Below are 25,733 nucleotides of genomic sequence, written 5' to 3'. Positions count from 1 at the left end.
AGAACCCCACATGCAGGCAGAGCTGGAGTAAGAGCTGTGGTTCTACAGCACAAATTCTCCAACCCTCTAAGCTACAGGAGATGTGGGGGGCTGCTAAGAACAGGTCCCAGAGTCCCCCAGAGGGTGGCCACTAGAGGGCACCATCAATCAGTCTCTCGCCATTACATTACAGCCTGGCCTGTGGGAGCTGAGCAGAGAGCCCCCACACCTCAGCCACTGGCTGGTGAATTGCTCCCCACGCTGAGAGTCAGGATGCCTGGGTTCTCTCCGTGGCTGTGGGATGCGAATGGGTTCAACAGTGGGATGCAGGGCTCCCATGTTCTCTTCCTGGCTTTGCCCACAGTTCTCTCTGGAGGGTGTTTTGCTTTGTTCTCTGGCCTCAGCCAAAAGCCTTCCACTTTCCCTGGAAGCTGAGAATGCCAGGCCCTCAGGCTGATTATTATGGTGTGTAGGGGACCTGTTCCCATTAACACACCATTAATGGTGTGTTCCCATTAACCCTTTCATTCCCAGCAACCGCCTTGCCACAGGCCAAATGGGCCTCCTGGAGGGGAGCCAAGAGGACTCTAGTAGCTCTGAGAGACCCTGGGGAAGGGATGAGGCTTTGTCCTGTTTTAGCACCATCCAGCTGGGATCTCAAAGTATCTGAGCTTCTCAACCTCCCCTGGGGAGAGGAGGGTTCCTGTCCCCCAACACGGATGGAGAAAAGTGGCAGAACAAAAGAGAATGGGGGAGTCATAACTCCCAGCTTCCCCTCCTCCCCCCGCAAACACACACACTCGACCCCACTCCCTTCTCTGAGCTGCAGATAGAACCCAGGAGTCCCAGTGCCCCCCTCTTTAACGTGCTGGACCCCGCCTCCCGGAAGTGGGCATGAAACCCAGGAACCCTGACTCCCAGTCATTTCAACCATTGAACCTTATTGCCATCTAAACAGCAAGTACGTTGCCGTTAAGAGCCCGGAAGTGTCTATTCTGGTTCCTTTTCCTCTCCTGAGCCACCAGCCACTCACAGTGCTGAGGCTATTGCCACAGATATAATATGAATATGATTACTTGTTATCCACCTTAACCGCTCTGCCCCGCTGGTTAGTGTCAGCAGTGGGATCAGACCACATTCCCAGCTGCCAACCCAGACCCAGGACCCTGGTAAGAGCCACTCATCTTTATTTGGGGGCAAAAACCATGTCTGGGGACTATGATTCTTCAATTCCCTAAATCACCAAAAGTAGGCGAAATGGTGATAAGTTATTGTGCATGTAGCTCCAACTGAGATCAGGGCCCCATTGGGCCAGTCCCTGCCCCATCTGAGACCAGGGCCCTGTTTTGCCAGGCTCTGCATAGGCCCAGTGAGAGACGGTCCCTACCCTAAAGAGTTAAAATTGAAGTAGACATAAGCCGGAAGGAGAAACTGAGGCACAGAGAAGGGACACAATGTGCCCACTCTCTTACAGCTAGCCTAGGGCAGCTCCAGGAGCCATGAGTCCCAGTGCAGTATTTTAGCCACTGGACCTCTGGCTTGGAGCCGTGTTGGGAGTCTGAGGAGTTGTTCGCTCCTGTTGGCGAGGGAGGGAGCTGAGCCTTGAGGTTTAGTGTATACGTCAGTTGACGTGAACGGGAGTGGCAAACAGTCTGAGTTTCAAAGGGAGTGTGATTCCTGTTTTAAGTATAGCTCTCCACCAGGCAGCAGATATGGATGAGGAGAGAACAAGTGCTGGGACCTACCTTGGACGTGCTATGTTTTCCTTTCTGCCAGAAGACAGAATAGATACCAGGTATATGAAGTGCAAGCTGGTGGCCATACTGGAGGAGAAGACACATGGAGTGGAAGCATAAGTTGCAAAACAATGAAAACTTCTTAGACAACCAGAGTTGGAAATCATTTTCACAGATGCCACAAGGGGAAGGATCAGTGATAAAGGAATTGGATATAGTAGAAACCAAAGAGGTAAACAGGCTGTTTGTGACCGAGAGGGGAAAGAGCCAGGAGGCATTCAACCCGTCTAGAAGTATCAAAACATCTTCAGGTATTCAACAAGTCAACTGTGGAAGAATGTGTCTCTGGAGGAATGGACTAGAAAGCTACAGGGGACATACCTGAAGGGTGTCATTGCGGTTTGAAATAAACAGCAACCAAGCCAGGTTCTTCTACCATCCTAAGAATGTAAACAATTGGTGACTCCGTATTAAGAAGAGAAGATGGAGAATTCAGCCATGGAGACAAGGACAATAGGGCAGTGTGCTATCTCCCCGCAGGGAAGATATGAGATGTAACCACAACATTGGGTGGGATTATGAAGTTGTCTCCACTGATGATGATATGGCATCACACAGAACTACACATATTATAGAAGACCTCAGGCACTTGGAAGGGGTGAGAAGGAAAGGAAAGGCCAAATGATCTTCTCTGAGATCCTATTGGGCCAATGAGCGAGAGAAGGCAGAAAATGCTGGCGGTGAGCTGTTGGCTGCATGACCAGTGTAAGGCTGAAGGTTTTGGTTTTGTGGAACACTGGGCCACATTCCAGTGGGAAAGAGGGCTGTACAAACAGGATGGTCTGCATCTCACAACTAGGGGGACTAATCTTCTCTGTTGGAGGCTAGCTGGAGCTGCTCTAAGGGCATTAAACCACCAGTGCAAAGGGGAGGGTGCTAAGAAGGCAAATGCTGTACAAAACTCAAACTCAAGATGTCCTGACCAACTTGAACTGATGTGGCAAAAACGTGAAAAGAGATTTTTCAATTGCTTCTATGCCAGTGCTAGGAGTCTGTGTAACAAGTAGGAGGAATTAGACATTCTCATTGATGAGGAAAAAATTAAATACTTGGCATTTCTGAAATCTGGTGGGAAAACCCACCTGATTGGTTATAATCTGTTCAGAAAGAAGACAGTGGGTAAAATAGGTGGGTTGATGCAGTTGGCACTCTACATTAAAGCCACTATCACCTGTGTTAGTTTTATTGCTAACTCAGAACCACAGAATCTTGCATGCATGTGGATCCACATGCTAACAAACAAAACCAGGGATGGGGACTGATACAGGTTACCTAATCAAACCAGAGAGCAGGATAAGTTACTCCTAACAGATGAAGAAAAGGAGTACTTGTGGCACCTTAGAGACTAACGTTTAATATGTTGGCTGAACTGGTGTTATAATGGGGCAGTTCAATTTGGGAGACATATGCTGGAGCTCTCATGCAGCTGGTGATAAAACATCATTCCAGGTATTAAAAATAGTAGATTTATATTGATTACAGGACGTATTGCACCCAACATGAGGTAACTACGTTGATCCTCATTATGACAGATCAAGATTAATCAGTCACGGAACTGAATGATGGTGGTTGCCTAGGGACCAGTGATCGTGACCGGATTATTTCACTATGGACACACAGAGGGCAGGCTCAATCAGTAATATATACACTTGGTGCTTCAAGAGGGCTGATCTCTCAAAGATGAGGAACATTTTGAGTGAAATTGATTGGGAGAAAAAATTAGAAAGAAAAATGTGAATGAAAATTGGGACTTCTTTACGAAGATTTTATTAGATGGACAAAAAAGCCATGCTACCAAATCAAGAAAGAGGACAACTTTGGTCAAAAGTCCATTCTGGTTCCGTGCTGAAGTGGAGGCAGCATTTAGAAATTTTAAAAAACAGCAACATATGATATATGGAAGAAAGGGGACACAGCAATCAATGTAAATTAGAAGTTATGATGTATAGAAAATTGATAAGGGAAGCTAAAGACATCACAAAAATTCCATGTCTGGCAGAGATAAGGAAAATAAGGAGTTTTAAAAGAATATTCTGACCTAAAAAATCCCAGCAATGGTATAGCGTATAGGCATATTACTAGATGGAGATTGTAAAATTGTTAATAATAATGCAGGAAGGGTTCAGTAAATATTTCCGGTTTGTATTAGAAAAGAAGCAGGATGATGTAGTCATATCATGAGGATTGACGAACTACCTTGTTCCAGCTCATCAGCAGGCCCTAATAACTTGGACCAGGAATCCTAAAAGAGTTGGCTAAGGAGATCTTTGTTCCTGGGAAATTCCAGAAGACTGGAAGAGTACTGATGTTGTGCCGATATCAGAAAAGACAAGCTGTATGACCTGAGTGATTCTAGACCAGTTAGTCTGATATCAGTCCTAAAGCAGAGAGGCCCAACTCACCCCACTTTGCTCTAGGCTGACCCTTTGCAGACTGACTGCTCAAGCCCCAGATCACACACTTCCCTACAGAGACCCCTAGCTTGCAAGCAGGCCTTGGAAACCTCTTACTGTTAAGTGATAGCTTGTTGTGTTTGCACAGTTTCAATGCACACACTTGTTTCACTTGGGGGGGTGGAATAAGGTATACCAGTACAATGTGCAATTTTGCCAGTATAAGCTGCATCCACTAGGAGCACTTTTCTGCTGTAGCATAGCTACACTGTCAAAGTGGTCCTAGTGTAGAAATGGCTTAGGGGGCTCAGTGCTGCAGAGAGTGGGCTGGGGGCTCAGCAGTGTGCACTTTCCACTCACTGTCTGTGTTTGTCTTCATGTGGCACTAGGGAGTGCAGTGCTGCAGGGAGTGGGGACGGGGGCTCGGTATGGGGTCCTCCCCTTGCAGGCAGAGTGGCCCCAATGCCCCAGCATGGCGCTAGGGGGCGCTGTGCTGAAGCGAGCAGGGCAGGGGGCTCAATAGGGGGTGTTCTCCCCTTATGTGTGGTGTTTTGCTGTTTCCAGCTGAGACACTGAATGAGGACACTGCCCCCTTGTGGCTGTCATACCCCGGTGGCTCTTTCCCAAGCGGTCAGAATGTCCCCGGAGCCCCAGTCACATCCCAATGTGGTTAACTCCCTTCCGCCTTCCTAAATCCCCTGGCAATGTCAGCTCCACACACGATCCTTCCTCTGGTTCTGCCCTGAAACTGCCATCCATGTTGCTACAAGCGGTCAAGCAGCCAGCATGCCCTGCCCCGCCCCAGGGATGGCTGCATTTCACCTGTGAGGACATAACCATGCAAAAATGGCCTGCAAAGCATGCTGGGATTGAAATGCAACCACTCCTTGCTCTGTCAGGCAGAGCTATGTTCCCTTCCTGGCTTAGAAAATGCTTTACAAAGTCCCATAGGTGTAGAATATCTGGTCGTGATGCGGGCTAGAGAAGATGCAGCAGACCCTGTGGCCAGATGCTGATGGAAATGCAGGGACCAGATGAGCTTCCCCAGAGAGATGATTCATGTGATTAATTTCTGGCCCTTTTTCCCACTCCCAGACCTGATGGAAACTCTCTTCTGTTGCCTGCATTTTGCCTTTTGAGTGATGAGTATAATGTGCGCACACACACGCATGCACACAGCCACTGCACACACCTGTGGCTGGGGAAGCAGACGGGGCTCTGACCCGTGGGGCTGTGCTGAAGGTGCCAGCAGAAGACTGTGTGCATCTTTTCCTGACTCCAGCCACTTTCAGATCAAAAAATTCCCTGGTCCCCAAAAAGCCAAAATTTGGGTGAAAATCAGTAGAACCCAAATTTGATTTTTTCCAAACTATGGGAGTTTTAGGGGGCAAATCAGCAAATGCTGATAACAAAGGGCTTTGAGTGTAACCAAACCCATCTTGGGTTGGCACAACTGATCTTCCCCATTCCCGGTAGGGCCCCGATTCAGCAAGGCGTTTAAGCACATGCCTGACATTAAGCACCCGAGTACCCCCAATGGGATTTCTGTGGGATCGTGTGATTAAAGACCGACTCTTCCTTAAGTGCCCTGCTGAAGGTAGGTAGGTGGGTAGCTGATTGCAATGCACTCTAGTCTGGAAAGGTTCCCTGTCTCCTAGTCCCTTTGGCTGGGTTTGTGGAGGGAAATGTCTGATGCCGAGAAATCAGCTGATCATTGTTTTACAGGAGCTGGGTGGACATCTGGATGGGCGGTCCCTGATTTTGGCAATGTCTACCATGTCTCAGGTGAGTGGACCCGGTACTCTATGGTCAGGCTCTATATCGCAGCATGCTCTCCCTCCGGCAGATGGCTGTGGTGCGTGCACCTCCTGGTGACACCTCGACCACAGAAACAGCACTGCCCTGCCCTGTGTTAGGAAACACTCGGGATAATCCTGAGCCCTGACCTGGCACCTCTGATCCGTGGATCGTAAGGTGCTGTACTTGCTGAATTAAACTGCTCAGCTGCTCTGGTTAGTGGGGAGTTAGGCTTGTCCACACTAAGCAGATGGGGAAATTGAGCATGTGCAGGCCCCACGGCTTGGAGCCTCCTTGGGGCCCAACAGGCCTTAATGTTAACCAGAGAGATTAAAAAAAACCCTTATAAAAACAGCTAGTGTCCTCCAGCAATCTCCCTTCCCCCCTAGGGTGACCAGATACCAAGTGTGAAAAATCAGCACAGGGGGTGGGGGGGTAATAGGAGCTGTCAAGGTTCCTTCCCCACTCTGAACTCTAGGGACCAGATATGGGGACCTGCATGAAAGACCCCCTAAGCTTTTTCTTACCAGCTTAGGTTGAGGAAGTTTTTAAGGCACAAACTTTGCCTTGTCCTTGAACTCTATGCTGACACCACCAAGCGTGTTAAACAAAGAACAGGGAAAGAGCCCACTTGGAGACGTCTTCCCCCCAAAATATCCCCCCAAGCGCTACACCCCCTTTCCTGGGGAAGGCTTGATAAAAATCCTCACCAATTTGTACAGGTGAATGCAGACCCAAACCCTTGGATCTTAAGAACAATGAAAAAGCAAGCGGGTTCTTAAAAGAAGATTTTTAATTAAAGAAAAAGTAAAAGAATCACCTCTGTAAAAATCAGGATGGTAAATATCTTACAGGGTAATCAGATTCAAAACATAGAGAATCCCTCTAGGCAAAACCTGAAGTTACAAAAAGACACAAAGGAGACAAAGACACAAATTTTACCAGCCATTAAACAAAAGAAATCTAACGCATTTCTAGCTAGATTACTTACTAACTTTTTATAGGAGTTCTGACCTGCATTCCTGATCTGTTCCTGGCAAAAGCATCACACAGACAGACAGACCCTTTGTTCCCCCCCTCCAGCTTTGAAAGTATCTTGTCTCCTCATTGGTCATTTTGGTTAAGTGCCAGTGAGGTTATTTTAGCTTCTTAACCCTTTACAGGTGAAAGGGTTTTGTCTCTGGCCAGGAGGGATTTTATAGCACTGTGGACAGATGGTCCACATCCACAGATGGACAGGTGGTTACCCTTCCCTTTATATTTATGACAGGCGCCTATATAAGAAAAAGCCCCAAATATCAGGACTGTGCCTATAAAATTGGGACATCTGGTCACCCCACTCTCCCCAGATACAGCAGTACTGCTGTGGCAAAAGGGAATGTTCTGCACCATCACTGTCGTACTTAACAGAGACCAGCCAGTCATCTCTTGGCACTTCAGCTCTTCTTCGGCCATAGTGGGAGGACGGGTCTTGTGCTTAATGCACTGGCCTGGGACTCATGGGTTCAATTGTGGCTCTCCCTGTGTGACCTTGGGCAAGTCGTTGTGTTTCTCTGTGCCTCGGTTTCCCCATCTGTGAAACGGGGATAATGGTACTTTCCAAGGGGGTTGTGGGGATGAATCCATTGCTGTTTTTAGTGGAGATTCTATGGGCCGGGGGCTGCATCAATATCTAGATAGAATCAAATCCTTTCCCACCATTCTCAGACACAGACAGCCAGACAGACACCATATGGGAAGGGAAAGGAAACAGAAGAGCCTCATCCCTAGTAAGCATGTTAACAAACCAACCCTCTGCCTGCTTTGTCTCCCAGTGCATCTCACGCCTGAGTCACCAATGGAGACTGCGTGGTGTCGTAAGCACTGTGTTTGCAACACAGCTCCTAGGCTTCAGGCATGCAGCTGGATCTGTGCGCTGGACCCATGCACCCACACAGAGCCTCTTGGGTGCAAGGGTCTGGGCCCTGACTGAGTCCCCAACTCCCCCACCGCAGGGCAGGGACTGTCTTAATGAATCTGTCTGTCAAGCTGTCTCCCCCACGCAGCATCAGCCTAAGCGATAGGTACAGGTGATGGCAGGACTAGCCTGTCCAGCTAGCTCCTCAGACCCACTGGTGTCCATTCTGCAGTTAATAATAATAATAATAATTAATTAATACCTAGCTCTTATCATCATCAGATCTCAAAGTGCTTTACAAAGGAGAATCAGGATCATTATCCCCGTTTGACAGATGGGGAAACTGAGGCCCAGATGGGGCGGTATGATTTGCCCAAGGTCATCCATCAGGCCAGTGGCAGAACTGGGAATAGAAGCCAGGTCTCCCGAGTCCCACTCCTGTGCTCTAGCCATTAGGCCACGCTGCCTCCCCATTAGAGGGAGGCAATTACTGTATATTACAATTACTGGGAAGTCCTTTTGTTCATTTAAAACATTTCCCAGGAATGGGCACGTGTCCAGCGCTGTTCAGTACTCCGGCCTAGGCTCCTGGGTGAGACTGAAGCTCCCGGGGGTGTTGCCAAGGCTCTAGGCCATACGCCCAGTGTCTCTTGTTAAGAGGAAAAATGCAATCAGTGCAGAGAATGGGAAGGAACGGGGGGGCGGGGGCGGAAGAGACAGGAAAGCAGCCCCGTAAGCCGCTGGAGCTGTCTAGGAGACCAGAGGGTGGTTCTGTTGTTTACACAATCCGAGGGACAGCTGGGACCTGTTTGCTGGCTCCTTGTTCCAAAACAGCCCCGGTCACGGCCAGCCAGAAAAGGGGCTTTATCTCGACCTTAGCCCAGACTGCAGCAAACCAGCTAGACTGACGTGGCTGCAGGAATGGTCTTTCCCAGAAGCCTCCCTTCCTGCATTCATTCGCCTTTCACTGTTCCAGCCTATCCCCTGGGACTGAGTGCGCAGCGTCTGGGCGCTTTGCTCCCACTCAACGTGGCTGAGGGCCAGGGGAGGTGGCCAGGGCGTCTCTAGGAGCAGCAGAAGGTGTAATTTCCAGCTCAGGCAGACATATACCTGCTAGCTGTGGTCGAGGTAGCACCCTAAAAGTAGCAATGTAGCCATAGCAGCATGGACGGTGGCCCAGGTGAGCTGCCTCACGTACCTAGGATCCTGGCCAGGATGGCACTTGGGCAGGTAGCCCATGCTGCCGCGGTGACCCGGCTGTTTTCAGTACACAAGCCTGATCAAAGCTGGTGTGTGTACATACTCTAAGCCTGGAAATTACACCTTCAGCCTCAGTGTAGACATACTCTAAGCCTGGAAATTACACCTCCAGCCGCAGTGTAGACGTACTCTAAGCCAGCTGGGGGATGAATTGGTCCCCAGTGCAAGTTTGAGCAGCCCTGTGGCTGCTGTGACTTTCATCAGCTAGAACTGTCTCCCATCCACCAGAAATCAGCGAGGGCGTCATGCTCTACCCCCATTCTCTCCCTGCTCCCAACCAGCCCTGTGCCTGAATCGGGGGGTGGAGCCAGGAGGGGCTGCCAGTCCAGGGTTCCCCCTCAACCAGGGAATCCTCAGCTGCTCCCTGAGGAGCAGCTTTCGGGTCACTTTGCGCCACTCTGGCTCTGGATCGTTCATCAAATTAACATTGTAGCTCGCAGGAGTAAAACTTTTCCCTTGTTCTGTCTCTCTGATGTGGGCATCAATTGGCCAGTGTCCGAACAGTGAAACTGGCATAACCCGGCCTCTGGAGAGTGCAAGGAGGAAATCACCACCGAGCAGATTCGTGGCGAGAGGTTCTGGGATGGGAGGGAGCAGCAGTGACACGGAGAGTGAAATGGCTTGGCCTAATTTCCTCTCCGCTAGGCCAGGCTGTTCGGTGGCTGCTTTCACTGCGGGGTCACAGTGCGTTTTCCGAGGGGGGCACATGGAGCGGTCTGGGTCTCGTTGCGCTGCTCGTCTGTAGCTCAGGACACAGGGAGCAGCCGGGGTGCACAAATCTGCATCTCTGGGAGCTCTCTGTGACGGAGGTCGGACTCCTCTGGGTGTGAAATGGGGCAGAATGAGAATTCTGACCTGGGTTAACGTCCATTACAGGGAGCTGGCCCTAGTGCCCTTGGTGTGCCCAGAGGGCGGTGCCATATGTGGCTTGAATTGGACACGTCTGAGCTCATCCCACATCTGTACGGTGAAGCCACACTAGAGATTAGGCCTTGGCCCTCTGTCTCAGTGGTATAGACTTGGGCTAATCTGGCTCCTGTTCTGGTGGCCTGCAGGGGTTATCGACCTGCCGTTCACTGAAATCCAGGAGCCCTTTGAAGCCTGGTACGACCTGATGGGAGAGAAGAGCCGGATCCAGTACTACCACTGTAGGCATGCTGGGCACCTGGTCTCTCTCTGCTCCTCACCAGGTGGCAGGGCCAGTTCCCACCATTGGGGCCAAACTCAGAGGTGACGTATTGAATGCTATAAATGAACCCCAGGAAAACCCCTCCCCCCAGCCTGACATGCCCCCACATCCCACTCCACGAATGAGGGTAGCCTGATTCGACTTGCTGCGACTTGGGGCCTGATCCAGAGCCCAGCGGGAGCCTGTCCGTTTACCTCACTGCGCTTTGGGTCAGGGGATCCTCTGACCAGTGGGGGAAGGAATGAGCTAGCGGAGAGGGGCCCTACATTCCCACAGCTGCTCGATGTTCCCTTGGCTCCTCTTTCTCTTGGCCCCCTTGGGGTGTCAGCGGGAGTCCCGCCCCACGCAGAGGGCCGAGTGCAAGGGGGGGTGCATGTTCCACCTCTGCAAATGGGTGTGAGCTGGAGGGGGTGCAATGCACCCTAGGTGGTACAGGGTGTAAGTTGCTCCAGGTGGGTCAGTCGCAGGGGCACCAGAACTGGGGGGGGAAGGGGGAGCACGGGGCCATGCCCCCCCTTTTTACTGGCCATAAGGGCAAGCAACAAGGGGGAGGGGGCAAAAAGGAAAGAATGGGATGCGGGGTCTGGGGGGGAAGAGGCGGTGCAGGAACAGGGCCGGGGTGGGGGATGGGCAGTGCGGGAGGGGGGCCTGGGAGGGCAGCGGGGGGCAGGGCCATAGTTCAGGCACCTATGCCCCCCCCCGCACACACACACTTTTAGAGCACTTCCGCTGCTCCTGCTCAGTTGTCTCCCTGGCAGGGGAACACCCAGCTCCCCATGGTCTGGTGCTCAGCCCTTGCTAGACCCTCGCTTTCCCTCTGCTGTTCAGCCTGGCATGGCTGGGCACAGAGGGGATAACGGGGCAGCCAAGCCCATTGTGGCTATGGACTGGCTGCAGGGAGTTCAGCGTCACACCAGCTCCCAGGGCTGCTTCCCCATCTCCCCGGAATCTGCCCCAGGTGGGTGTGAAAAGCTACGGACAGCGACACTTCTCAGCTTGAGAGTTAGACCTTCGGTACCATTCCCCCTTCACAGCCTGCCCAGGGAGAGGCTGAGACCCCAGCGGTTTCTCCCCTTCCCTCGCTGGGCCCATGAAATATCTTGCCCTTCCCACATCTTTTCCCTGCCTCCTAGGGCAAGTGGTCACCTTCCAGTATGGGACAGAGAGGCCATTTGGTGCCCTCTACAAGATCACCCCAGAGACCACTGAGCTAGAGCTGAACGTCCGGAAGTGCTTCCGGATCAGCGGCAGACCCGGGAAGCGCGTCTATCCACAGAGCGTCCTCCCCAGGCTGGACGGCTTCAAGGTGAGGCCTGGCAAAAGGCAGGAGGAAACGCCAGTAGGTCGGGTCTTTGGTTCACAGCAAATGGATTCCTTTGGCCTAGGTGGCTTGCTGGTTTAGCTGGGCACCCCCCACCCCACCAAGGCTTCTTGTAGGAAATGGCGTCTTCCCAAAGCTTGCTAGACCCGAATAAGTCTGAACGAGGAGCCCAGCCACCCCTCATACGCGCTCCTCTCCTGTGTCCATTTGCTGGGGGCTCAGAAGAAGCTGAATGCAGGGGACAAGCCTGGGTCTAGTCCCTCCAGCGCTCCCAGTACCCTTTGCCGCGGTCCTCCCTGGAGGGGAAGGTGTGGAGGGGCTGACGCTTGGCATTCCCCTAGTGCACCTGGGTGGAAAGCATCTTCCCAGTTGCTGCTACTGCTCCTTTAAGGAATGCATGGCCCCGAATCAGGGGCCGGTGGCGGGGGAGACTGAACCTGATTTCCTCCCCCAGGCACCGCAGCTGCTGGTGAAATAAAATTCCACCCACGCGAGCCACTCTCTGGAGGGTTGGTTCCGCCTGGCTGGGAAGCCGAGGGCACAGCTGGCAGTGCCTTTGGAACGTCCATCCCACAAGCGGGCGGGGCTGGCAGCTCTTCTGTTGGAGCCAGGGCTAGAACTGCTGCAGGATGGGCTGGAGGTGCATTGGCAGAGCTGTGCACCATGCCCGGTTGCAGCCAGTGTTCTGTACGTCAGGGGCCCAGCCCTGAAGCCTTTCAAAGAGTGGAAAGCCAGAGTTTTCAGGAATAAATACGGGGACATTTAAGAAACACGTTTTCTGGGGGGAAAAATAGACAACAGGCTCCAGCTTGGGGAGCTGGAAGCCGTTTCCAGTGATTGGGGCAATCATCATAACATTGTCCAAGGATTGTGGCTTTATACACAACTGTATACAAATAAGTATCTGGACACGTACTGCAAGAGTTGCTGCTGTTTGGAAACGCACTGTTTTTTCAATTGCAGCTCCAGGAAACTGAGGCAGGCCCTGAAATCGTCCTGCACGTTCAGTTTTCATTTTTGAAATGTGAACAAATGTGTGCTTTGGTTTTGCCACCCTTCCTTCTGTGCTCTCTTTGGAGCTGGGCGGCTGGAGAGTGGCAGCTGCTGTGCCCATGCTCCCCCTCGCCCTCTCCCCAGCAGCATCCTCTCGTTGGGAACTTGAAATACGGGAACCCTAGCAAAGGGCCTAAAGGCGATCGCAGTATTTTTTGTGATCTCACGACCCCCTGACAATAGCCTTGTGACCCCCTTTTGGGTCAGGACCCCCAGTTTGAGAAATGCTGCCTTAAGACAATGCGGTACTGACTGCAATGTCCCCTCCCCAGCCCGTGCGGGAGGAGTTCTACAAAGGGCAGCTCTGCACCGTGTGGCAGAACGTGTCCTACTGGGGCCAGAAGAACATCTACACCTTGTGGGTGGCTAGCTCCGCTGACGGCCCCGTGCCCGTCCTCTACGAGATGCAGGGCTTCAAGAGCCTGCTAGGCTCCCACTACGACAAGTGCAAGCTAGACTACAGTGGTTTCACCCACAGCTACCCACCCAGGGTCTTGGACCTCCCAAGCAGTGAGTGGCAGTTCCCCCTCCTCCCTCCATGCTGGGGAAATGCTTAGCTGGGGAAATTCCTCAGCCAGAGCTCCTGAGCCTGAGCAGGGAGGTATGTGCCCCGAGTCCTGTGGGGACCCAGTGCCGGGATCTCCAAGCCAGGACGCTGCCAGAAGAAGCCCCAAAACATGGCCAGGAGGTGCAGTGGGAACAGGAGCCCGCTGGCTTCACTCCTGCAGACCAGGAAAAACTATCAGTGTAGTGAGTCAATCAGGAGTGGCCAAGTCTCCACGTGATCCTGTTGGCTGCTGCTAAATCTCTGCAGATTTGCATTGATGAGAGACGTGGAAACATATGGCTAGTTAATCCTTTCACAACATGTGCCCCAGCTAATGCTGGTACCAGCAGATCCAGGCCCCCCTGAGGAACCATTCAGTCCAACATTCTGACCCACCTTCCCTGTGCAGCTATGCCCTGCCAACTGGGTGGGAGCAGGGCAGGCCCCTGGTCTGGAGCTGTGTGCATTTACCCCAGAGATCAGATGAGTCCTGCTAGAATGATGGTGTCACTCTGGATTTGTGCCAGTTTGGCCCTGTGTTAAGTGTGTGTTGGGGCAAGAGCGGATAGAGGTTTCCTGTTAAACAGACCCTGAAATGTGGCCCAGCCAGCACTCAGAGGCAGGGAGATCCGGATTCACACCAATGAGCAGCAATTTTCATGCTGGCATGTCCAGGGGCCCTGGTCCAGAGGGGAGCCTGTGACTTGTTGACCCCCTGCAGACACATTGTCTGAACCGCTTCTCACTGACCCATGGGCTAAAGGTAGCATGCTGAGTTTCTCTGGTGGATCTTGCTCTGGGCAAGGAACAAAGGATTTGTTTCAGGCTGACGTGCGGCACTCCATGTGTTCTTGGCAGCTGGGTTGTGAGATCTGAGATATTGCAAGCAGGGGGTGGTACAGAGATCGGGGGATTGCCGGCGGGTGTCTGTGAGCAATGGCTTTTTGGTGCGTGCCGTAACCTCCCCACTAACCTCCGGCTCGGTCCTAGACATGGAGTGTGAGTTTCCTCCGGGAGACGGAGTGGAGCATCATATCCTCGCCAACCCCATGGGGGATTTCATGGGCAGGCAGGCGGATCGAGGCCATCAGCTGTTCCATCACTACCGGCGGGAGTGCAGGAAGGAGTACGGCAGCGGGAAGGAGCTCGAGCGCAGGGCACAGACCTTCGTTCACAACATGAGGTGCGGGAGCTCAGATATTGGGGTGAGGGGGCCAGGCTCCTGGGATGCTGTGCTGGTTTTCAGGGAGGGGCAGGGAAAGGTGGGTGCAGAGAATGTGTCATCCCAGATTAGCTTGTTCCTCTGACCCAGCCTGGACATGCCGAAGGGTCAGGCCAGCCCAGAGCAACACGGGATTAATTTGATCCTGGCCCCTTCCCATAATGTCAGTGTCGGGCCTATGCCAGCGCATGAAACCTCTTCTTGCTCCATGCCCTGGATGGATTAGAACCCGGCTCTCCAGAACTCCACCCCTCTGCCCTGCATCACTTATTCTGAGAACTCACAGAGAACCAAGAAGGCCAGAGACAGCTGGGCCCCCCACCCTGCCTCATGCTCCCCACTCCTAACTAGAATGAAGGCTCCCCGCCATTCACCCTTCTGGCAGTGTAAATGCAAATCATGCCCCGAGTATCTAGCCATCAATCAGCTACTGGCTTCATAGTGAGAGGGGAGGAGATGCTTGTCTTGGGAGATAACTGCTCTGTGCTCCGACTGTCACTTGACCTAGCACCAAACTGTGGTTATTTAAGCATGCGTGTGAGGGGCTGCTGCAGGGATGTGTCCAGGGTACACCAGGACTGCCCACCAGCCAGAGCTGCCCAGCTCCCCCTCTCTTCATGGCATCTATCCCCTCCCAGGTATGTCCACTCCAAGAATCGAGCCCATCTGCCCTACAAGCTGGCACTGAACCACCTGGCCAACCGCACCTCTGAGGAGTTGGCCGTGTTGCGGGGGAGGCTGCAGGAGCAAACTCCCAACAATGGGCAGCCGTTCCCACTGGCACAGTATGCTGGCATCATCCTGCCTGAGAACCTGGCCTGGAGGCTGTACGGTGAGGAAGGCCACCTGCATCAGCATTGACCACACATCCTGGGGGCTGCTTCATACCCCAACTGGCTGCAAAGTCCTTGTTCTCCCACAGTCCCCTGACAAGTGGGAAGCACCCTCTGCCACCAGGCGATGCTGGAATGCAGCCCTTAGGCCTGCCAGAGCCTTGGGCGGCTCCCTGCTTTATACCCATGTGACGGAGTCGGGGCTCACCACCACAGCACCTCCTGCTGGCACGTCTGGGAATTAGTTCTGTCCTCTGCGAGGCGCCCTCTGCCGGTGGTGTCCCATCTGTTATCTGCTTCCCCATTGGTATCTGGACCCGCATTGCTCCCTGCTTGGCGAAGTCCGCTTCTGGTCACTGCCCTCCAACAGTGCCCCTTAGCCATCGGGGGGGGGGGGGGCAGGCTCCTGGTTAACCGCAACTTGGAGTCTAGCCCCTCACATCTGGGGCACGTTGCAGTCCAACACAGCTGCTCTTCGTTGGCCAGGTGCAATGCAAGGAGAAAGGGGGGCCAAGACCCAGGCCCACCCACTACTCTGGGTCCTAGCCCAGGGACCCTCTAGTGGGAGCCTCCCTGCCCTCCTTCTCATCTCTCGCTCATCTATCCTCCCTGGGCCAATTCCCCTCTGGCCCCTCGCACCCTCTAGGCCCCTCCAATCAGGGCCCGCAGCCTGACAGGTATTGGGCTGGAGCTCTCCTCAGCTCCCCCAAGCCTGCCCACCACTGCGCTGTCCAGGGTGCTGGTCTCCTTCCCTCAGGAGAGGGACCTTCTCCCTTGAAGGTCTGAGAGAGACTGTGCTGCTGGGCAGCCTTTATATATGGCTGAGCTTGGCCCTGATTGGCCGCCTCCTGCTCAGCCCTGATTGCCTCTCCCACAGGCCCTCCCTGATTGGCTGCCAGTCCGCGCAGCCACTCTGGCCTGCCCTAGCCATGTCTCACATGGGTGTGGGGCAGCCGCCCCACCACAACCCACCTTTCAACTGCCATCCTGTTAGATGGGGCCTGGATGGAGCTTGGGAGAGGCTGACTGTCCCCTTTAAAGGGCTACGGGTCAGTTGGCCCCTAATCCATGGCATGTTCCTCTAGGCGTCCTGGGACTCCTTGGGCAGATGAAGGCCTAGGGAAGGGCCGAGGTGGGTGCTGGAGGAGAGGAAGATGGCCCCAGGGGAATCATCTGTCTCTTTAAGGACTCAGGACCCGGAGCCTTGGAGGGAAGCAGGGGCATGGGCAGGGCTCCCCTCTTGCAGCCAACCCGGATGAGCCCTAGGAAGGAAGGCAGGATATCTGCTGCCTCCTCTGTCTCACAGCGGGAGAGACACCAGCTTGGGGAAGCAGGGCTGCCTGCCTGCTGACCTCTCCCTGCCCAGGGAGGAAGAGCGCTAAGCGAAGACAGGTCCACCTAGGAGAAGCTGCTGTAGGCTACAGCTGGCCTGAACCAGCACAGGCCCTGAGCGGAGGGCTGGGGAGAAGAAGGGTGAGGCTCCCGAGGGTAGTAAATCAGAGCCCATGAAAGGGGGAGCCAGGGCTTAGCTCTCGGCTCTGGGAGTCAATTAATGCAGAGAACCCAGAGGGAGCTGAGGGCAGGGTGTCTGCAGGGCCATCCCAGCTGGGGGTTACTCTGGAGATGGCGACCCTGGTGTAGGGCTCCTCCTGGAACAAGTTGTTCTACCATAACTCAACAGAGGGGGGCAGCGACGAGCATCACTCCCAGTTCCCAACACTCAGGAATAGTAGGGCGAATTCCCAGGTCAGCACGGGGGGGGAGAAGAGACAAGGTGTGAGGCCCTTTCAGTCCATTCACATGATGGCTTCAGACTAACCAGTGCTGGCTGGGCTGGGGAGAGACGGCCTGAATTCAGAGAGGAATCCCCTGGGGCGGGTTGCTTTAATTCAAACCCTCCTGCTAGCTGCCTTTCCTGCTGAGCCCCCGTCCCTGCCAGCCGCTTGGCATGTAGGTTACCCAGCATAGGCTGTTGGATGCCACAGCACCTGGGTGAGTGTCTGACTGGCAGGGTGTAGGTTGTCTAGGAGTGTGGTGTCCACCAGCTGGGGGTGTAGACATAACCCGTGCTGGCAAGCTAAAGCTAGCAATGTAGCAGCAGACGGAGCTAGCCACCCCAGTCGGATCCCATCTGAGACCCTAGGTACGTACTTGGGTGGCTGGCACCTCCTGCCGTTTGTCTTACCAGGCTGGCGCTGCTGGTTTTAGCAGGTTAGCTGGATCAAAGCTAGCACGGGTGGTGTCTCCCGGAGTTGGAAATGACCCCTCCAGCTCCAGTGTCAATGTATCCCGAGTCGTCACTCCCGCATTGAGGGGCCCGGAAGGTGTAACTGATGCCAGCTTAGACTCCTCTCGGACCCTGACTTTGGCCTCCCACTGGAATAACCACGAATCCAGCAGTACGAGCGATAGCTTGGTACCAGGAGTGTGATGGAAACTGGACTCCTCCTTCATGCTCATGACCCACTGAGTCATGTGCGTGGGCCTATTCTATCCGGCAAGATGGCCCAAAAGTTTGCCGCTTGCTCTTCATGCTGCATTTGTTCAGGGTATCGAGGCACCTAGGGTGGGGGAGAAGGGCAACGAGTGGCAATTGCTAGAGGAAAGGGGAAGAGAAGAATGGCCATCTCGTGGTACAGAGGCCACGTGGCATGGTAACTCCAGGTGTTCAGAGGCCGGGGAGATCAGAGAGCTGAAATGTGGAAGATCTGAGTTCTCTACCGCATGTGGCTCATTTCTTATTCTCTCCCCCAGGTGCGGTGACCCCAGTGAAGGACCAGGCTCTGTGCGGCTCCTGCTGGAGCTTTGCTGCTACAGGAGGATTAGAAGGTGCCCTGTTCCTCAAGGTACCAGCCCAGCTGCCTTGTCACACCCTCAGCTTGTACAGGCAGCCAAGACAGCCCCCGTTGTGGGTCTTTCAACGCTCTTATGTATTGTGGTAACACCAAGATGCCACAGCTGAGATCACAGCCCCGTTGTGCTGGGAGCTGTACACACACACAGTAAGAGACAGCCCCTGCCCAGAACAGCTGACACACTGCAGAGACAAGGCAGAGGGTAGGAGAAGGGCAGTATCGTTATCCCCACGTAACTGGTGGGGAAGTGAAGTACCGAGAGAAGAAGTGACTTCCAGGGCCACTCAACGAGCCAGGTGTCAAACCTAGACCCGCTGTGGGCCTGGCCAGTGCCTTAAGCACAAGCTGTGGCCTCCTTCCCCTTTGCCGAAAGCCTCCAGAGCAGATTAGTTTCTGCTGCTGATGGGGGAGTCCCTGCTCTCAGCCCCATGGCTGTAACTCCATCCGGAGTCCTGCCCCAGGAGTTCCCCAGCATGAGCAGCTCTGGCTGGCTGCACTGGCATCCCTGACAGGATGATGCTCACCCGAAACACAGCTCCTGCGGGCCATGTATCCCAGCCCAGGGATGGAGGGAGAGCGGTCCCCAGAGCATGGAAGGGGAGCGCCGTCCCCATTGGGGGGATGTAGTATCTCCCTGGATGTGGTCTTGGTGAGCCTGTGTGTGATGTGTCAGCCTTGACATAAAGGGGACGGTGAAGTTCAGGTTTGAGTTCTCTGTGCCCAACCCTGCCCTCCCCCTCTCCTCCCCAGACGGGAGGCCTGACCCCCCGTCTCAGCAAGCCCTGATGGACTGCTCCTGGGGCTTCGGGAACCACGCCTGCGACGGCGGCCTCCCTTGACAGGCCTTTAAATGGGTCAGGAAGCACGGCGGCATACCGAGCGCCAAGTCCTACGGGCCGTACAGAGACCAGGGGAGTCAGGCTGCTCTTCTAGGCACCTGCTAGGGGAGCCACAGAGAGAATTTATTCTACCTGCTCGAGCAGCGTGCCCTTGGGCCGAGTGGGGATGTGACGCAGAAAGCCCCAGAGAAATGCCCCCGGCTCCCGACCGCTGAACTGTGGGCTCCCTGGGCAAAGGACTGGGGCTGCTGACCGGGGAGCTTGGTGCAGGGCCCAGCAAAGATGGAAAAGGTCTGGGATGGGATCCTGGGAGCAGCTGATTTCCCCCTCCCCCACTCCCACCCCACAGCATGTCTCTTGTGCAGATGGTGAGTCTCAGACATGGTCCTGGGCTGGCTCCTCCCTGGCTGCCAGACAATGGATATTGTGAGCTTCTGTTCACCAGCCTCCAGTGCTCTGATGGGGCTAGAGAAGTCGAAATCTACCCCTCCACTCACCATGCAGGGACCTGGCATGAGATGAGTCTCCAGCATGCCCTAGATATTAGCGGGGTCAGGCAGAGGTTCATACCTGTGGGCGGATATCAGCACCCAGAGCCCAGGCTAGGCACTGGGATAGCAGGCGATGAAACCAGTCAGCATCTAGCTAGAATGTGCTCCTGGTGGCTGAATTTCCTGGTGCTCATTGTGGATCCTGCACCACTGAAGCCAAAGGGAGATTTATCATTGATTTCAATGAGGGCAGGATGTGGTCCAGAACTAGCCGTCTGAATTCTGAAGTTATCTGTAGAGTGGATGGGCCACCTAGCGCTGGGGCTGCAGGAGGAGAGGGGTGCTGCAGGGCCCGTCTTGCTAATGTTCCAGGGAGCCCAGTCTGTTGTGATATAACTTACTAGCTACGTTCTCCTACCTCCAATCCAGAGAGATGGGAGCAGGGGGAGCCTTTATTTTTTCCTTGACATTATAACCAGTTTTAGACAATGTGCAGGGGCTTTGATTTTACATGGAAGGTGTGATGGGCAGTGGTATAAAACCCTTGGAGGAACTGATAGATAAACAATTGCTTCTGAAGATCCTGAAGTCTCCCCTCGCTGCAGAATTCTCGTCCCTGTTACAGAAATCTCAGATCCAAGCAAACCCCTACCTGCTCCACTCAACTCTGAGTCCCGCGAGTGTTTCTTCTCCTTGGCTCCCATTTAGTGCTGTAACCCTCAGTACAGCCCCTCTGCAGCGCCTGGCTCCCAAGGGCTTTTTGTTAAATGATGAGAGGGGACTTGTAAGGCTCCGGAAGACTAGAACCCAGATCTGCAGAGTGCCAGGGGACTGGTGTGGCTCTCAGCAGCCCGGCAGAGTTGCAATGAATAAGCCCTGGGAGAATAAGCACTGCAGGAAGTGCCGCCCGTGCAGACCCAATTGCGGCACCCGCCATCACTTCTGATTGGTCTACGTGCACTATTTAAGCATGGAGGGCGTTTCAGGAAGCTGTCTGTGCAGCTTGGCAGCATGTGGCTTATTGCCACCACAGGCCCTGCTCTGGTCCCTGATTTTGACCTTGGCTCTGTTCTTTGGCTCTGATTCCTGGCTTGGCTCCTGATCCTTAACTCCTGACTCTGGTTCTGACCTTCACCTTGACTCCTGCTTTCTGCCTCTGGCTCTGACCCCTGGCTTGAGCCCTGACTCCCACCAAGCCTTCTTCCTCGTCCTATCTGCTAGGCCTGACCACCCATGTCCCAGCTATGCCAGGGCTTAACAGATGCACCGAACTCTTCTCCTTGCCTTGTGGAGTGTCCCATTAATGGGCCAGCCCAGCTGCCAGAACTGCTGCTGGTTCTCCCTGGGCTGAGCAGGCAGGAGAGTGTCCGGCTGGCTGGGTCTGAGCTGGTGGCATCTCACGGATCAGCTGGCATCATCTGGCTCTTATCCAGGCTTGGCCGCAGTGAGGGGGTGGATGGAGGTTGCTCTGTGAGCATTCTGGCTGTACGGGGACACTCAAGCCATACTGCTGTTAAACTCCCGTGTTCCGCCTGCCTCCCAGAATGGATACTGCCACTACAACTCGTCTGAGCTCCTCACCAACATCACGGGCTACGTCAACGTCCCGGCCGGCGACATCACCGCCCTGAGAGCCGCCATCTTCAAGAACGGCCCTGTAGTCGTCAGCATCGACGCCTCCACCAAGTCGTTCATATTTTACTCCAACGGTGTCTACTATGAACCCCAGTGTGGTGAGTCCAGCCCTGCCAGCTGCGCAGCGCTCCCAGTGGGATGAGTTTGCATGGCTAGCAGGAGAGGCTGTGTCATGGTAACCCTTTGCCAGAGGCTGCTGGATCCCAGATTGCTCAGGAGACAGGGTGGCTGCGCACCCCCATGGGCCAGGAGAGTCCCAGGCTGTTCTGTTCCATCCAGGGTTTTCTCTGCTGGCTCCAGCACCATGGGCCGGGTGGACCTTTAGTGCATCACACTGCTCTCTGCTACTCGGGCACCCCCTCCCTCTCCCAGTGCCTCTGGGGGCCACACATGGCTGCCAGCCTGGGGGTGCTGGTGCCTATTGCAACTGTACAGAGCCACCTCCATGCATGGCAGGACATTCCCCCAGATGAAGAGTACCCAAACAGCACAGAGCCAGGCTGGCCCCCCGATCACTACCAGGCACTCCAAAGGCGTGTTGAAGGGAGGCAGCAGAGACCCTAGAAATCCAAGGGTTGGGTGTCCCATTCTGGGATGCAATCCAGCCCCGTGAGGGGTTGCGTCACCACCTGCCATGCAACCTTGGGCGCCTCACAATGCTTTGCTGTGATAGCTCCCAGCCATGGCTGCTCACAAACAGCAGGCAGGTCACACCCTGAGTGTCTGTATATGGCTGCAGCACTGGTCCAGCTACTCTGAGCCCAGCAGCCTGTGAGCAACACTCATGCTCTGGCTTCCACCAGCCTCAGTTACTACTCAAAGGGTGACCCCAGCACACTCCCGGTCCCAGGGTTTTCCCCAAAACGTGTGTTCTGCATGGCCCAGCCCTTTCCTGGACAGTTCAGCTATTACCGGTCCCTCAAGTGGTCAGAATTCAACAATTTGCTACGTTAACTGGAGTTACCAAACAGTTTGGTTTAAACACAGCCCTGGATTAGTTTAGTTTAAAAATAAAATACGTTTATTTATCTACAAAGAGGAAGGGAGGTTTTGAGGGAAAGTCAGACATGGGTAAGAGAGAAATAAAGCTGGACCACTGTCTGGTAGCTAAAACATGGCAAGTGAGGCTTGGTTCAAGGTAAAATCATCACGACAGGTTCCCAGCGACAATGCTGACCAAATTCTGAAGTCAGGATCTCCTGCAAAGCCAAAGGGCTGGTTCCTTTGTCATCTCAGATGTGTGTGAAAGAGGAAGAGATCCCTGGGGTGTTTTTGCCCCTCACTTTTGCAATCCACCCACTCCAGAGGGTGAATTCTTTTGAAGTTTTCCCCTCAAAGCCACGTTTATTCACACAGTAAAGAAGGTGACATGGGATCTGCTGGTGAAGGTGGCTCCTTCTCCCCTGTGCATGCTGAAATGTAGACTTGCTATGTCTCCAGCCCCAGGACCCTGTTTACTACTTACATGTACATTGAGGTGAACCCACATTGCTTTGTTTAGGCTAGACCTGCTTAACAACTCTTGCCTAGGCAGGGCTGTGGCAGTTTGAACATGCGCTAACATTGTGCAGGGGGAATTCATAACCTTACATAGAATGTCGCTGCGTATCTTTCACCAGGATGTTATTGACCAACAAGTTGTAAGTTTTCAAATGAGACCTGACAAGGCATATTTTGTATAAAGATGATCACAACAGTGTGTTGGGGGGAAAGGGGGAATACAGCGGTGCTTTCGGTCACATTGGGCCCAGGCTTCCATGGCCTGGCACCCCAGGATTCCTGCCTCCCATCTGCAAACTTTGCCCCCAATCATGCCCCACCCCAACCCCCCAATGACAGCACTTAGAAAGGTGTTGCATTCTCGTGCTTGAAGAATCCCTGATAAGTGGAGCAATGCTTGGGGGTCTTCCAATGCAATGCACCAGCCCCCTGCGCTAAGAGCTTGGCAAGAGCTTTGCATGGGTTCCGCCACCAGGTGGCAATCATAGTCTATCTTAGGTGCTCCAAATAACTTCCCTGGCAGAACTAGGCTAGCCGGGCGGTCGATACCGCCCCTCCCTCTTGGCACGGCCCCATGTAAAATAGACCTGACTATACAACTCTCCAAGCTGCCTTCAGGGAGGCATTTGATTCACACTGTGGGGTGTGGAGGAAACTACGTCTCAGGAGAGTCCCAAACCACGGCATCTGATGCAGAAACGATTCAGTGGGGCACTCTGGGCTGTGGTAGGCAGGAGGTCGGACTTGATGGGCGTAATGGTCTCTACGGGCCTTAGTATCCAAGGATCTGCCCCTATGGGGAGTCCTCACTCGTGATCACTCCAGGGCTGCTTTGGCTGAGGCTGTTTCTCTACAGGAGACTTGTCTTTTGGCTTCCTGGGAATGCAAGAGCCCGGATGCCAGGGAGGAGAGTAATCACAGCAGGTTAATAGCAGCATGAGAAATCCCTTTGCTTATCTCCTTTTCTCTTGGCCATAGGAAATGCCAGCGGCAGCTGAAACCATGCGGTGCTGGCCATGGGCTACGGGGTCCTGCAAGGGGAGAGCTATTGGCTCATCAAAAACTCCTGGTCCACCTGCTGGGATAACGACAGCTACATCCTCATGTCCGTGCAGGACAACAACTGCGGGGTGGCGATGGCTGCAACGTACCCCATCCTGGCATGATCTCCAGCCGCTCCTGGGTCAGAGGGAAGCGAGCTGGCTTTGGGATGCTGGTTCTTAGCAGCCTGCCGGGCCTGCATGTTATCTGTGCTTGGCTTGTGCTCTGGACGGGATCAAGCTATGTGCTTTAGTGCCTGACCCTGCATGGCCTAGGCTCTTGCTTGTTCATGCTGATTGCCCTGAAATCTCCGGGAAGCCAAATGGAAGCTCAGGGCAACTAGGGCCTCCTGAGGCTGCATCTGCAGGGTCAGCCCCTCTAGCTGGAGCTGATTTCAGCCCAGCCCAGGTAGGCAGACCCGAGCGGATTTTGATCTAGCTAGACGCAGTCTCCTCTAGCCTTGATCTAGCGAGATCAAAGCTGGCTTGAGCAACAACGCCAGTGTAGCCACTTAGTGCCAGGGGCCAGCCTCCTGAGTACCCTCCCTGGGTCCCAACTCCAGCAGCTAGCCTATGATGCCGCCCACACTGCTGCTGTTACTCAAGCTGGCTTTGATCTCACTAGATCAAAGCCAGCTGGGCTCTGCCTACAGGTGTGGCAAGCTCACCTCCTGATTGCAGCACCCACATGCTAAGAGCCCTTTGTGGAACTTTGGGAAGCTTTAGGTAGCTAGCATCCCTGACACCGGAGAAGTCAGACCAGCTGCTGCGGGCGGGGGGAGCCCTAGCTCCGGCTGGGAACTGAAAGGAGGGGTTCTCTGTGTGGTGCTCCGGCCCTTCTTCCCCTCTCTCCCTGTAGCTGGCTAGCAGTCTGGTGAGTTACAGTAACTAGGGCAACTCCCAGGCCTGCAGCTGGCAAAGAGAAAAAGCTGATGCGACTGATTCTGGCCCTGTCAATAAACTCGCTGGTAAAGGCACAAAGTATTCTGGTCTTCGGAGTGTTGTCTGTTTGCTGGGCCCCGCCAATAATGGGGTGGGGTGGGGAACCCCGCTAGGCCGCTGTGGTCACAAGGGAAAGCATAAATGACCCCTCTTGTAAGCCAGGCCACCTGGATTCCCCAGTTGCAGGCTCCGCTCTGTGCTTGGGGACTGTGCTCCTGAGCCTTCGGTCTTGCATAAAAGAGAGAAGATCATGCCAGCCCCCGTGGTTGTGAAGAAAACCATAGATACAAACAGAGTGTAACGGCTGTGTTGTCATCTTCCTGAGTCTGCAGGGAGCCTGAAATGAGAGTTCTGTTATGTGAGAACTGTCCTGTTTTTCCTCAGTTAGTTGTTAACTCTGAACCCTAGTGATGTACCTTTAAAGATCAGCATTGTTATTTATCTCCCTGCTGATCATCTGAGCCGAAGAGTCCGGTTAATGTGCCTTACCCCTTGATCCCAAACTGTTCCCCTACATCTCCCCGGGGACCAGAAATCTCCAACTGCTCCGGACCCAGATGCCAAAACCTCTGGCTTCCTCCATGATGAGCTAGGGAGGCTGCCCAGAGGGGTCATGCTCTTTGTGTCTGAGGGAAGGGTCAGCGCTGATATGGAGCTGCTAGCCGCTGCGTCCTGTCAGCGTACAGGGTGCACACGTTGCTGCCAGGGGAGACAGTGTAGCCTCCAGAGATAGGAAGGCTCCCTCTTCCAGCGGTGCAGGGGCTGGATGGGGGGACCAGGGACTGGGAATCCCGGTGCAGTGGCCCTGAACTGTGACATGCCGTCGTGACTCGGAGAAGGGAGTGACCAGCACCCACCCCAGCAGGGGGCTGCGGGGACCTTGGCCATCTCCCAGCCAAGCACTGACTCAGTCAGCTGTTGCTGAGCACGCAGGATTCAATGGGGCCAGCCCAGCACACCCCTGTCCTTTCTGTGGGACCTGGGAGTTCGGCTGCTTTCCACATCCTCAGCTGTGCAGCCTCTGAACCTCTCGTCTTCTTCTGCGCTGGGGGCCCTGCAGCCACCCCCTTCACCCATGGGCCCTGGCTAGCTGCCCTTGTGCAGGCCAGCAAATTCCATGGTCTCTCTCTGCGCGATTTCCCCA

General features: G+C 54.1%; 1 protein-coding gene across 2 annotated transcripts; it reads left to right on the top strand.

The window, feature by feature from the left end:
• Positions 1-1,010: 1,010 nt before the first annotated feature.
• LOC119845393 (counting factor associated protein D-like) lies at positions 1,011-24,631 on the top strand. Of its 2 annotated transcripts, XM_043506121.1 has the most exons (12): positions 1,011-1,148; positions 5,264-5,308; positions 5,892-5,953; positions 10,178-10,270; positions 11,445-11,617; positions 12,958-13,195; positions 14,223-14,415; positions 15,093-15,286; positions 18,042-18,133; positions 21,016-21,205; positions 22,464-22,584; positions 23,586-24,631. In XM_043506121.1, the coding sequence occupies exons 4-12, from the start codon at positions 10,237-10,239 to the stop codon at positions 23,692-23,694; spliced, it is 1,344 nt and encodes a 447-aa protein (XP_043362056.1). In that variant the 5' UTR covers positions 1,011-1,148; positions 5,264-5,308; positions 5,892-5,953; positions 10,178-10,236; the 3' UTR covers positions 23,695-24,631. The 2 variants fall into 2 exon arrangements, with proteins under 2 accessions (XP_043362056.1, XP_043362057.1); XM_043506122.1 differs by lacking the exon at positions 22,464-22,584.
• Positions 24,632-25,733: the final 1,102 nt, after the last annotated feature.

Source organism: Dermochelys coriacea, chromosome 19, assembly GCF_009764565.3.
Source record: "Dermochelys coriacea isolate rDerCor1 chromosome 19, rDerCor1.pri.v4, whole genome shotgun sequence".
NCBI lineage: Eukaryota > Metazoa > Chordata > Testudines > Dermochelyidae > Dermochelys > Dermochelys coriacea.
Note: the sequence above shows the minus strand (reverse complement) of the source record. Positions and strands in the feature narration are given on the sequence as shown.

What these genes read in the sequence shown, in the direction of transcription:
- LOC119845393 (XM_043506121.1), top strand. Translation starts at nt 10,237, where the DNA reads ATGGGAGAGAAGAGCCGGATCCAGTACTACCACT. An exon ending in AAGGTGCCCTGTTCCTCAAG is followed by an intron (nt 18,134 to 21,015) that starts GTACCAGCCCAG and finishes CCTGCCTCCCAG; the next exon opens with AATGGATACTGCCACTACAA. An exon ending in CTACTTACATGTACATTGAG is followed by an intron (nt 22,585 to 23,585) that starts GTGAACCCACAT and finishes TCTTGGCCATAG; the next exon opens with GAAATGCCAGCGGCAGCTGA.